Source organism: Mustela erminea, chromosome 20, assembly GCF_009829155.1.
Source record: "Mustela erminea isolate mMusErm1 chromosome 20, mMusErm1.Pri, whole genome shotgun sequence".
NCBI lineage: Eukaryota > Metazoa > Chordata > Mammalia > Carnivora > Mustelidae > Mustela > Mustela erminea.
In genome coordinates this window covers 33,497,787-33,510,603 of record NC_045633.1, presented here as the reverse complement: position 1 = coordinate 33,510,603, position 12,817 = coordinate 33,497,787, and the positions used below count along the sequence as shown (strand labels likewise).

Sequence of the window (12,817 nt, the reverse complement as noted above, 5' to 3'; positions counted from 1 at the left end):
ATTAAAAAGCAATCCCTTCCCTAATACTGATGGATGGCCGGCTAATTCACTGGTGATTGATGCCGTCTGGGAGTCGCCTTCCTGGCGGCCTCCGAGGGCAGCCTGTACTCCCCGGAAGGCTAGGGCTGGAGCCCCAGGCCTGTGTGGTGTGCTGCTCCCACCCACCCCAGCCCCAACTCCCCGCCACACACACCCACCTATGCCCCTTCCTTTGAGGACTCCCGGGGTGCACAGAGCGTGGCTCTGCCCCTGGGCCTTGGAGCCTGGAAGCTTCCCTTCTCCCTATTCTGTTTCCTCATCTGTCAAATGGGAAGAGGAAGGCCACCCACCGCCTCAGAGCTGCGGGGAAGAACCGAGTATGTGGCCGAGAAAGTGACGCTGCAGGAACGTCCAGGTCTGGGCAGAGACAGGCAGAATGACACATTTTGTACTCTGGGGACCTCCTTGAAAATGCAGTGTCTCCTTAACCACACTCCAACCTCAGAGGGTGGTCCAGGGAGCAACAACGAATTTGGCCTGTCCCTCCCTTGTGGTCCCTAGAGTGGAGGGGAGACAAGAGAGCCTGAGGGCTGGAGCAAGGGGGTGGGGACACTGAGACGGGTGTCGCCGTCCTCCCTGTCCCCAGTTCGTTCCCTGGCCAAGCCTTTGACTTTTAGTCTGAGACTTTGGCATAGCCGCTAGACCCCTGCATGGCCTTAAGTTGGCAGGAGCCGCTGCCCCCACAAGGAGCGGACAGTTTGGGCACCAGCTTCCTATCTCGGCCCTTGCCTCGAGGAGAACATGGAGAAGAGGCCCAGGTGATTCCCAACCTGGGATGATGCTGACCTGGCAGGGGTGTGGCATGGAAAAAGGCAGGGGGCCTCGGACCATGAGACCCTCTGTCCCTCCTGCTCTGAGACAAATAGTCCTTGGTCGTTACTATTTATTGAGCAGCTACTATGTCCCCCCCCACTGCACAAAGTGCTTTGTAAGCATCATTTCCCGCAGTCCTTATGACAGCCATGAAAGACAAGCTACTATCCCATTTCACAGATGTAGAGGCTGAGGCTAAGAGAGGTGTATGGACTCGTCCAAGGTCACAGAGCTAGGAAGTGGGGGTTGCCAGGACTCAAAAATAGGACAGCCTGGCTCTTGGCCTCTTCCCTTAATCGCTGTCCAACATGGCCCCAGCTGAGGGTTGACCTCAAGAGGCTTGAAGGAGCAGGAGACTTGGAGGTAGTGGCTGTACCTGAGACCTCCTTGCCCAGCCCCGGGTCCCCAGCTTCTCCCAGCAAGATGTCCCGAGACATAGAGCGGTCCTCCTCATGCCTCCTCCCAGCCCTTCTGGCCTCCCAATGACACATGCTGGAGTCTGTGAGCTTGCCTTGGACCTACCAGCTGTGAGCTCAGCCCTCAGTCCCTGCATGTGTTCTGCTCCGCGTATCAATGAAACCCTGACTTCTACTCCTACCGCCCAGCCTCCACAGATCCCAGGAGTCTGGGGAAATTGACCCTGGCCTGAAGCTCCTCCCATTCAACTGAGGATCTGGCCCAGCCTTGTTCTTAGACCATCTCCTCCCCAACCCCTCCGGGCCCAGGGCCCCGTGCCTTACGGCCCAGCCAGCCTGTCTCTCCCTCCCAGAGCCCTGTGAGTCAGGGGCTGGGCAGTACCCAAGGGCCGCTACTATTTGTCTCTATGCCAGTGCCAATGACAAGCTGGTCTCCCGAGGCAGGGGGGAGGAGCTCCTCCGTGCCTCCACTGCTCAGAACGCGCCACCACCCCTTCTTCCTGGGCACCAGGACAGCCCAGCTGAGCACAGCCCAATGAGCAAGGCCAAGGCACCTCCAACCAAATGCAGGTCTGAGGCTAATAGGGACTGGGGTGCACGTGGATGAGCTAAGATCCAGGCTTGGAAGAGAGGGGCCCCTGCCCTGGGCAGGCAGGACTTAATCCTCCCGATGGTGGGCCACCTCACAGGTGCTTGAACCTGCAGAGAGACAGACCTCAGCTGGGGTCAGGGGATATGTGGCTAAGAAGCAGCTTATGCTTCTCATGCAGGCCCTGACATCCCCAGCCGGTCCCCAGACCCCAGTCATCCTGCGTCCTTGATAGATTGTTGTCCGCTTCTCCCCTGCGTCCTCATGGCCACTCTCTCGCTCCGATTGCACAGACCCCTGCAGTAGCCCAGGGCCAGCCTCCCGGCCTCCAGATCCCTCCCTTCCAGCCACGCAGCCACCATCCCTGTTGGATGTCCAAAACGAACATCCAACCTGCAAACGGTTCGATGCGTCTCCATCACCAGCCACTCGTCTGTCTAAAAAAAAAATGTGGACCCCACGTTTGGCAGACAAGGTGTCTGATGCTGAGGACACGACGGCAATCCAGACAGACAAGGCCCCTGCCCTCAGGGATCTCCCAGGCCTGCGCAGGATACAGAGGAGTCAGTCACAGGTAGACTAGCTTGTGAGCCACCTGCCGGCCCCTGGAGGTACAGGTTGCTATGGAAACGCAAACGTGGGCACCTAACCTGGCGGTGGGGGTGTCCGTCCTGCTGTAAACATCCCATGAGTCACGCCTTTGTGCTTGGGCCATGACTATTTCCACGGGGTAAACCTGCAAGTTAATTTTATGAGTCAAAAGATGCGCTCCTTTTTTAAGGCTTTTGCAAGGACTTGCCAAATTGCTCTCCCAAAAGGGCTGGGCCAATCCCAAATGCGGGTGGGAGAAGGGGAGGGAAGGTGGGAGGAGTTGAGGAGGGGCAGCCGTGGGGTCCCTGAAGGACAGCAACCGGCCGTTTTCATGGCGAAGCTCCACGCGGAGGCCTGGGCCTGCTGTGTGGACAGAGAGGATGGTGAACGGAGACAGGAAGGGACCCCGTTTGTATTTTGCCACCGTATTTTCCATCTGGGATAATGACCTGTAACTCAGGAAGCGGGGGGAGGGGTTAAAGACCCTGAGATTCATTCAGGAACAGACGCCTGCTATGTGCCAGGCACAGGGCAAGGGGCTGGGTGAGCAAAGATTTCCCCCACAAGCCTGCCCCCGGGCAGTGCGGACACGGGCTGGAAGGGGACATTCCAGAGGAGCTGAGAAGCCCTCCAGAGGCTGTCACAAGGGGTGCAGGGAGAGAGGGTCGTGATGGACCCCGGGGCATGGAAGCAGGGATGGTCCTTCTGGACTTTGGTCCCTAGCCTGAGCCCGGGCTTAGGTGGGTAAGGGAAAGGGAACAGAGAAGTCAGGGCATTCATTCCAGACCAGACTTCCCCCACCTCCCGCGCCAGACGAGGAAGCCGTGGGTCTAGCACTGGGATCTGGGACAAGCCACTAGGCAGCCGTGCTCATGCAGAGGTCGGGATGATCTTGAGGCCTTCTCAAGGCCATTGTGAGGATCAGATGTCCTCGAGGCCAGGAAAGCAGACAAGGCCTGGATCTTCATTTCTCCCTTAATATGTCTCCAGAGAGCGCCTGTAGTCTGGCTGCGGGAGTGCGGGCTGCCGTGGGAGTGCAGGACGCCAGGGAGGAAGGGCATGGCCTCCGCTGAACCGTCTCCCCACCTCTAGGAACAACGGCTCCTTTAGTTCATTTGGTTGTTCGGCTAGTTGTTGCTTGTTTGTTTGGCTGGTGGGTTGTCTGGTGTGGTGCCAGATGCGTAGGGCTTGAGTGTCCCCAGCGCCGAAACCCTTGCTTGGTGCTGGGACCTCGGAAAGGTCCTTGCAAGCTGGAAGGTACACCGGTGATGGGGGGGGCGGGGGCAAGCAGGGGGGGAAGGAAAGCCAAGAAAGCAGCCCTCACTGTCCCTGTGCCCCTACAGGTACTCAGAGGAGGAGACCCGGCAGAAGGTCAGGACTTTCCGGCAGATGCTAATGGAGAAGGAGGGAATGCTCACCAGGGAGGACCGACCTGGGGGCCACATGTGAGTGCTCCCCTGCCTGGGAGCGGGGCAAGGGAGAATGTGAGTTCAGGCAGCAGTGGGGTGCCAGAAGGGCCTTTCCAAGCTCCCTCTGGGGGCCCGGGCGGGAATGCAAGGTGGAGGAGAGGGCGTGCAACCCACCTACCGGAAGCTCCCGTCTGGCCCGGACATAAATCAAGGACCACTGGGACCCCGGCATCCCCCAGAGCTCCGCTGATGCTCTGGGTTCTATCTATGGCTCAGCAGTGAGAGAAGCAGCCCAGAGCCCAACTTGCGGATCCTGCGCTATAAATCAGGGAAACCTAGAAATATTCTGACCCCGGGGGGGTGCCGCTGGTTGACAGTGTGGTCCCAGGCCAGTCCGTCTTCCCCAACTATTACCACCTGTAAAATGGGCCCCAGAGGAAACATGGCTTCTGGAAAGTAGGAACCAACCCACCAAATGCCATTGCTCGCATGGCCAAAGTCTCGTGGGTAACAAGAGCAAGGTCTCTGCTGGGGTTCCTCTGGCACCTGTCAAGGGCCAGGAGGAGTGTACGGCGTGCCCCTGGGCATCAAACAGGGAAGTGATGGCGAAGCAGGTTTGTCTCGTGTCAGAGAACTGGGAACCACCTGAAGCCGGACGAGAATGCAGCAGGCTGCTGTAGGAGGATTGAGGCGGCCTGTCCAGGCCCGGGGGCGGGGGTCAGGGAATGGCTGCCCGAGCCCCATATCCGGCAGGCAGTGGGCACAGAGAGAGCATCATGGAATCCACCCAGCGGACCTTACCCTTGCTAAGCCTGGGAGCCCCCACCGGGACTCAGGCGAGGTAAACACTCCTGGCATTTCCTCCGCGGTGGGACTAACTTGGGGAGCAGGCATCTTGCTGAGGCCCTAAATCCCTGTCACCTTATGTCACACCAATGAAAAGGACAGCAGCACCTTCTGAGAGATTTTCCTGTTGCTGTTTTCGTAAGGACGGACGGCATTGTGAGTGTAGACGGACCTGGGTGGGCAGCGGGGAAGCCCTTTCTTCTTCCTTCTGACAGCTGAGGGCTCTGGGGGTGGGGGGCGGGGGGGGAGTGTCACCTTACCTCACCTAAACCTCACCTCTCCGGCTCGGGGGATGGGTAGGAGCAAACATGGCCAGAGCAGCCGCAGGCTTGTGGAGGGCTCGTGGGTGATCTGAGGGAGCCAGCCTCAGAGGCGATGAGGTCCCTCTCTCGGGGCACCCCAAACTCACAGCACCCTCGGCCACTCCTGTGCCCTCCCTTCGGTGATGCCCCCCCAGCCCCCCACCCCAGGAGCAGGGCCAGGCCTCCCTCCCCTCCCCAGAGCTCCCGACAACCAGATCCTCCTCCAAACCAAGAGGTCCTGGCTTTCTGACCTCTGCCCCCCTCAAATCAGCCGAGAGCTTTTCTGGAAGGTCATGCTTTTCCACACAGTGTGAGGGTGGACTCTCCTGCTACTTTCCCCGGCCCTTCCAGCAACAAGCCTGCCATTCTCCCCTCTTCTGGGCTCCTCCCCGCTGAGCAGAGAGCCCGATGCGGGGCTCCATGCGGGGCTCCATCCCAGGACCCCGGGATCATGACCTGAGCCAAAGGCAGAGGCTTTAACCCACTGAGCCACCCAGGCGCCCCTGGGCTCCTTCCTTTTAATGAAATTCCCAGCCTTCCTCAACTCCGCTTCCTCCTCCACCACCACCCTACCTTGTTTTCTCCTTTCTCAGCTGGATTTCCGTAGAGCATGTGGCACACATTGCTTCCACTTCCTTAGGCCACGGAGCCATGGTGGGTTTCCACACTATCATTATGACCCGCTTACCCCGCGGCCACCAGAGCCCTACTCCTCCTGGCCTGTGCCTCTCTCTGCAGACCTGGCCTCTCTCTGGCAGGTGCCACCTCTGGGCTTCCCCTTCTGGAAGCTTCCTTTTCCCTTGGCTTCCAGGATGCATCTCTGTGTCCCATTCCTCCCCCGGGGGGCTCTCTCTGTGTCTCCTGCTGCTGCCCCCATCCCAGATGTTGGACCCTTCCCTCCACTCCCTGGGGGTGGACCTCACCTCTGTGCCAGATAGGACTGCCTCCTATGAGCGGGTGACTCTCCAGTCGTCTTGATCTCGTCTTCCTTTAGATGAAGGATTGATGCATTTAAGAACAGGGGATGGGCTGGGAAATCTGCCAGAGTGTCCGTCATCAGCAGAAATGTGCTGGAGGGTCTGTGCTGCGAGCCTCCCCCTGCGCTGGGGCTAGGAGTAGGGAGGAAGAGGGGGGCAGGTGAGGCCACCCCCACCCTCTGCCGCCTGAAACCAGGAATTAGCAGTAACTCCTGACCAGAAGAGACAACAGCGTGGCCCCTGGTACCCCTTAGCCCTCAGGCCTGTGTGTGCTCAGTGGGGGAAGAGAGAGGCGGGCTAGGGTGGTCAGTCGGGAAGGGTCCCTTGGAAGGGGCAGTGTCCGGAAGACTCGGGGGTCAGGGAGGACTCCTGTTCTGGAGACAGAGGAGAACGTAGCCTTGGCTGGGTCCTGGGACCCACTCCTGTGTTCGAATATATTGAAGATGAGATCTTTATAGGTTTGTTTACTGCTATCTCCTTGGGGCCTAGAACAGTGCAGCCTGCCTGATTCCCCCTGAAGTCTGTTTCCTCCTCTACATGAGTAAAGAGACGGGGCCAGAGGCTTCTCCTAGCTCAGACAGCCCCAACAGTGTGAAAATAGCACTCTGGTGACTACAGCAAGCCAAGGAGTCTGATGGCTGACTGGAATCCTTGAAGGCTGGAGGGGGCGGGGGGCGCTAGCTGTTTGCCGTGCTGAACCCAAGGCCCAAGGCAGAGAGGTGATAGGGAGCTGGTGACAGATTGGTCCTTGCCTTCCTGCCGAGCTGGCCTCTGGGCAGGCCTCACTTCCTACCTCAGAGTCTGGGGTACTGGAAGGAGACTGTGGGCTCTGGCACCAGACACCTCCCCTGTGTAACCTCTAAGCTCAGTGTGAACCCCCGGGGCCCTGGATCCCAGCTCCGCCACACCCCAGCTGGGTGACGTGGGCAGGTCCTTGACTTCTCTGGGCCTTCACTTCTTTATTTTTTTTTTAAAGATTTTATTTATTTATTTGACAGACAGAGATCACAAGTAGGTAAAGAGGCAGGCAGAGAGAGAGGAAGGGAAGCAGGCTCTCTGCTCAGCACAGAGCCCAACACGAGGCTCAATCCCAGGACCCTGGGATCATGATCTGAGCCGAAGGCAGAGGCCTTAACCCACTGAGCCACCCAGGCGCCCTAACTTCTTTATTTACACAGTGGACCACCCAGCCGTCCCTGTCCTCATGCCTCTTGCTTCCTGCCCCTGGGACCCCAGCCCCTCATACACCAGCCTTTTGAGACCTGGAGGAATCACATGGCCTCTTAGAGTGAGGTGACAAAGCCAGGGCCAGCAGAAGGGTCACCACACTGAGAGGAAGTGAGGAGGGACGTCTGATTTTCACCCATGATGGCACCTCCAACTCAAGAAAAGAGTCTCAAAGGGGCCGAGTCACTCCTAAAGCTTTTTGTCCCCAGGGATCTTTTTTCCTTAAGGTAATGGGCTGGTCTGAGTGACAGTCTCTTGAGACAGACCCCCTAGGGTCTAGTCTCCACACTGGATACGGGACATCCATTCCATAGGTGATGGGAGCCAGTGGAAGGTTTCTGAGAGGTGTGATGTGGTCAGACTGGTATCTGGGGGCTTTCTTCTTGGGAAGAAGAATCAGAAGGGGAACCCGGCAGGGAGATCATGGGGCAGCTGGCACGCTAATCGGGAAGCAAGGTGAGAGAGAGGAAGTCCCAGAGACCATGAGGGAGAACTCACCTTTGTCCTTGGACACTGGTCTACCTGGGGAGCCTGTTTTGCTGCAGAAACCCTCTGTGGCTCCCCCGTCCCCATCCACACAGCCAAGGCTGGACTCGGGAGGCCCAGCACTAGAGGCTGTCCGCACTCTCAGCCCAGCCTGGCGCCCCACTCCCAGCCTCACACAGCAGCAGCCCGACCTGCTGGCAGATCCCAGGCACGCCCTCCCGTCCAAGCCTTTGCTCCGACTGGCCCCTTCTGCCCTCGGTTCACATTCACCCCATGCTCCCGGCCTGTATCTAACAACCACTTTCCTAATATTCTCAGGATAAAAGTAAAACCTTCTCCACCTTGGAATCCACACAATGCTTTCTTACTTCTAGTGCTGTCAGTTCTTCTAGTGGCTATCGGTCCGTTTTTATTTTTCCCTCCCTCGCTCTGATAGACAACCTTTAAGAATAATTGCTTTCATAGTTACGTAACAGGACAAAATGCTTGGGAGAGAGAGGGTTTATGGAAAACAATATTCATAAGCTACTCCCTGACACAGTGAGCAAATTCCAGTGTTTTGGGTTTGTTGTTGTTGTTTTTTTTTTTTTCCTGTGCGTCTAATTTTCTGCATCGAGCCCCGTCTCTGGACCTCATTATTTTATCCATTAAATGGGAATATTAATGATGGTACCCATGTCACAGACCTGTTCTGTGCATTAAATGACTAAATGAGATAAACACACGTCAGGTGCTTGGGCTAGTCCCTAACACCTGCATTAGTATTATAACCTGTTAGTGACAGGTTAGTTAGTAATCGTGGTAATAGCCATAGGCCCCGGGGTGCTGTGAGGAGCCAGAGGAGAGGCCCCAGGCCTGACTCATCCCTGGTTCCTGCCGCAGCTCCCTCCCTGTCCACCCGCCGCCCCCCTGCCCAGGCCCCAGGCAGGTCTGGCTCGCTGACTGCTGGGAGAATGAGCAGAGAGGGCAGACCCTTTGCTTGAAGTCCTCCCCGCCTCTGTCTGGACTCATTCATCTGTCAGCTGGCCACTCTGCGCCTGGCTAATGGCAGACGGAACCAGTCCATCAGAGAAATGGCTGACATGAGAAGGGCATGTGATGGGCAGTCTTTACCCAGGCGGGGCCTTGCCCAGGGCGGCCAGTCCGACAGGTGTCCTGTGCGGTGCGGAACCCCCATCCACGCTTGGTCCTTCTGCAGGAGACCCCTGACTGTGGGGCTGGCTCTGGCCCGCTCCGTGGGGCTTGGTCTCTTCTGCCACGAGGGAGGAAGGCCTCCCCTGCCTAGTCCACAGACATGGTGAGGCTTTGGCAAGCTAACAAACACGAGGTTAAGAGCAGGAAGTGCCGAACTAGTCTGAAATTCGGTGCATACGCCTACGACCGTGTCTCTAAAGTAGAGAGGCCATGGCTGAGCGGACTTCTGCAGCGGAGGCCAGCCGGGAAAGCCAAGGTCTGTCTGTTTGCACGTGATTTCTCAGAGCCGACTGCCTAAGTGAACTTATGTTCTTTACTTAAAGGTTCCAAAACTGTAGGGGATGTTCCTTTCCTTCTCTGGGCCTCAGTTGATTCATCTGTAAAGCGGGAGGGGAGGGCGATTTCTCTCAACCAGGTAGTGGCTCGGATTGGGATTTGTGGGCCATGGGGAGTCATGGAAACATTAGAGAACATCATTGCTAGTGACATTATTGTGCAGGAGGGGCGGACTAGGAGAACCCAGGGTCCTAGCCTTGGGAGAGCCTACAAAACAGATGTCCTGATACCAGCTGCACAAAGTCAGCAAGAGAGGCCATGGCCTAGGCCCATTTATTTATACCCCCGGAATATGCAGGGCAAGTCTTACCAGAAGGTTCTGAGACCTTGTGCCTCTCTCCCTGAGCCCGCTACGCATGCTCTACGCTTGTCTTTCAAGGCTCCCAGCAGACAAGACCCCGAGTAAACCTCTCAGAAAGGACCAGAGAGTGAGAAAGGCCTCTTGAGAGGATCCCAGGGAGGGAGCAGGCAGAAGCTCTATCCCCAGGCCAGAGAAAGAAAAATGTCTGTAGGGATGCGGGCAGCAGAGCAGGAGGGCACAGCTCGGGGAAGGAGGAGTTTGGATGTCACAGGCAGCTGAGGATCCCTGCGGAAGGCAGTGACCAAACAGAGCTATTCTATTTTGTAAATACTCTTCATCACGTTTGTGTCGAGATAAACGGAGGCTCCCTCCAGCCATCAGCTCACCCACACGATGTTTGGGGTGCCCTTAAGTTTTGCTAAAGACTGTGTTTTATGTGTCAGGCATCTGTGTGGCTGAGGGCTGTGTGGGGGTGACAGGGCTGGGGATGGCGGGGGGGGGGGGGGCTGGACAGGCCGAGGAGCTGGAGATTTTAGGAACAGGAAGGAGGAAGCCGCTGGCTTCGGAGAGAGCAATGTGGGCAAAAGCAGAGAGATCTGAATGGAGGGATGGGGGGACATATGGCTCTGTGGGGATAGGGAAGGTGACATGACCCCCTCCTCCACCACCCCAGAAAAATCTCCCATCCTACCTGTGTGCCCTCAGGTTGCCAGACCAGGTTTGTGTTTAGGAGTCAAAGGGCATTCTTGGGTGCCTGGGGGGCTCAGTGGGTTAAACCTCTGCCTTCAGCTCAGGTCATGGTCCCAGGGTTCTGGGATCAAGTTCCGCATCGGGCTCTCTGCTCTGCGGGGAGCCTGCTTCCTCCTCTCTCTCTGCCTGCCTCTCTGCCTACTTGTGATCTCTCTCTCTCTCTCTCAAATAAATAAATAAAATCTTTAAAAAAAGAAATCAAATGGCATTCTTGATATTGGCCCCAAGGCTAGCTAACTGTCATATTTGGCTTACCTTCTTTTGGGGGGGAGGTGTTTGTTTGTTTGTTATTTGTTTTTAAAGAGAGAGAGCAGAAGAAGGGACAGATGGAGAGGGAGAGAGAGAAAATCTCAAGCAGTCTCCATGCCCAGCACGGAGCCTGACCTGGAGCTCCATCTCACCACCCCAAGGTCATGACCTGAGCTGAAATCCAGAGTCAGACGCTTAACCAACTGAGCCACCCAGCCCCCACCCCAACCCCTGCCCAATTCTTTTTTCTTTTTCTTTTTTTTTTTTTTTTTAATACAAAATCAGTTCTTTAAAGAGCAGATTCATGGGTGCTCTCCTGGACGTGTGTCCCTGGAAATTCTTCCACCTCATCGCTGTGGTCTGCCTCCCTTGCTCTGTCTTCCTTTCTTGTGTCCCCACCCTGGAAGAGGAGGTGACTTAGTGTCTACCAGAGGTCCCTCCTTCTATCAGTGGCGACCATGCATGGGACTACTGTCGTGGGCCGGACCTTCCAGACAGAATCTCACTTAATCCTCTCTCCTTAGCAGGGATATTCTTTTCCTGCGCATGGTCATGCCTGGGTAGAGAGCTGTCTGTGAATGGAAAAGCTCATGTCATAGCCTTAAAGCTCTGCCCCTGCGGGCCTGCCCTCCTCTGGCCAGGGAAAGCGTGAGCCTGGCCAAAGGGCACACAGGAGTGAGGGTAGGGGATGAGATGAACCAGGGATGAGCCTCCATCCGGGAGGGGCACTGTCTGAACCACCCTGGAAGGACGGATGGCAGGTGGGGAGGCCCCCACCCCCTTGGAGCCCTTGCCCTGGAGGTGGGCCTTTAGAGGGCCTGTTCTGGGCCTGTTCAATTAAAAAAAATGAGCTTGTACAGTACTGGATAGCGCAGCGAATCCCAGCAGCCCACAACAAACTCATAGTCATCCTGGAGAAGAGGCTCCGAGAGGGGGCAGGACAGGTACCAAGTCACACAGGGACTCTGGGCCCCCCGCCGGCAAGGAGGGCTCCTGGGCAGCTCCGGAGCTTATGATCTGGTGGGGAGCCCCCCCCCCCCCCCCCGCCTTTAGTAAGCGAGCTTCCCCGCGCCAGGTGGCCCAGCGAGCAAACATCTGTGGCAGAGGGGGCTGCCCCCGCCCCAGCCGGCAGCGGGGACGGGCCGCGGCGGTCCCTGGGAGGGCTCCGCAAGATGGATGGGGAGCCTCGGAGGCGGCGAAGGCCTGGGGCCCGCGCTGCCGCCGCCGGACAGTGATGGATGACGGCCAGGCTGCGGGAGAAGAGCAGCCCGGCCTCGAGAGGCCGCAGAGACAGACGAGGGCGAGGACAGGCCGTGAATATTTCAGAGCGGCAGCGGGGGCTGGGGACAGGGTGTTGGGGGTGGGTGGAGGGAGAGGCGAGGCGGGGCAGGGGTGGGTGGGGGTGGGGGAGGAAAGGGACTTGGCCGGGGAGCCCGGGTTAGGGAAAGGCTGACACCAGAGAGGGGGAGTTAGAAGATGGGAAGGGGCTCTCTGGGAGCTCACGAGGGCAAGGGGGGCTGCGGAGGGGGAGTGGGCAGAGCTAGGGGCAAGGGGCCGACGCACCCCGCCGACCTTGTGGGGGACCAGGTCCCGGGGCGCTGCGTGGGGGTAAAGTGGCAGGCGGAAGACCCGGCCCCCAAACGCGGGTGGTGAGCGTCCCTGTCGCCGGCAGCGTGGCGGAGACCCCGCGGCTGCTCGAGGGCGCGGAACCGGGCCTGGAGTACGCGCCCTTGGACGAGGACGACGGCCCCGTGGACTGCGACTGCCCGGCCGCCTGCTACCGCGGGCACCGGGGGTACAGGTCAGCGCCCCCCGCGGGAGCGGGCGGCGGGGGGGTGGGGCCGGGGGCCGCCCCTCCTCCCTCACCCCTCCTCCTCCTCTTCCCCAGAACCAAGCACTGGTCCAGCAGCTCCGCGTCGCCCCCTCCCAAGAAGAAGAAGAAAAAGAAAGGCGGCCACCGGCGAAGCCGGTGAGAGCGCCGCGGGGCGGGGGCGGGAGGGGGGTGGTCCCCGGGGCGCCCACCCCTCTGTGGGCAGGAGACCCGACGCTGCATTGGGGAGCCCCGACCCTTGCAGAGCCCCTCTGCCTTTACTGAATCCCACCCCCTTACAAGCCCCTCACTGGCGGGGCTCCACCCCTGCACCTAGCCCCCTCCCCTCACCGAGTCCCCTCATTGGCACTCACCCAACGCCCCCCCACTGGACACAGTGACCCCTGGGTCACCAGCCGTCCTGCACTCCCGCCCCTCACCAAGTGTGAGTGGTCTGGGGAGGAAGGGTCAGCTGGGTCACA

At 58.5% G+C, this 12,817-nt stretch overlaps 1 protein-coding gene across 2 annotated transcripts in view; it reads left to right on the top strand.

Moving 5' to 3' along the window:
• Positions 1-12,817, top strand: part of SRRM3 (serine/arginine repetitive matrix 3) — a 34,630-nt gene that overhangs the window by 2,658 nt on the left and 19,155 nt on the right. For both annotated transcript variants that reach the window (XM_032328240.1, XM_032328241.1), the window contains exons 2-4: positions 3,792-3,893; positions 12,198-12,326; positions 12,414-12,494. In XM_032328240.1, coding sequence (XP_032184131.1) covers positions 3,792-3,893; positions 12,198-12,326; positions 12,414-12,494 — 312 coding nt within the window. The remainder of the gene's footprint in view (positions 1-3,791; positions 3,894-12,197; positions 12,327-12,413; positions 12,495-12,817) is intronic.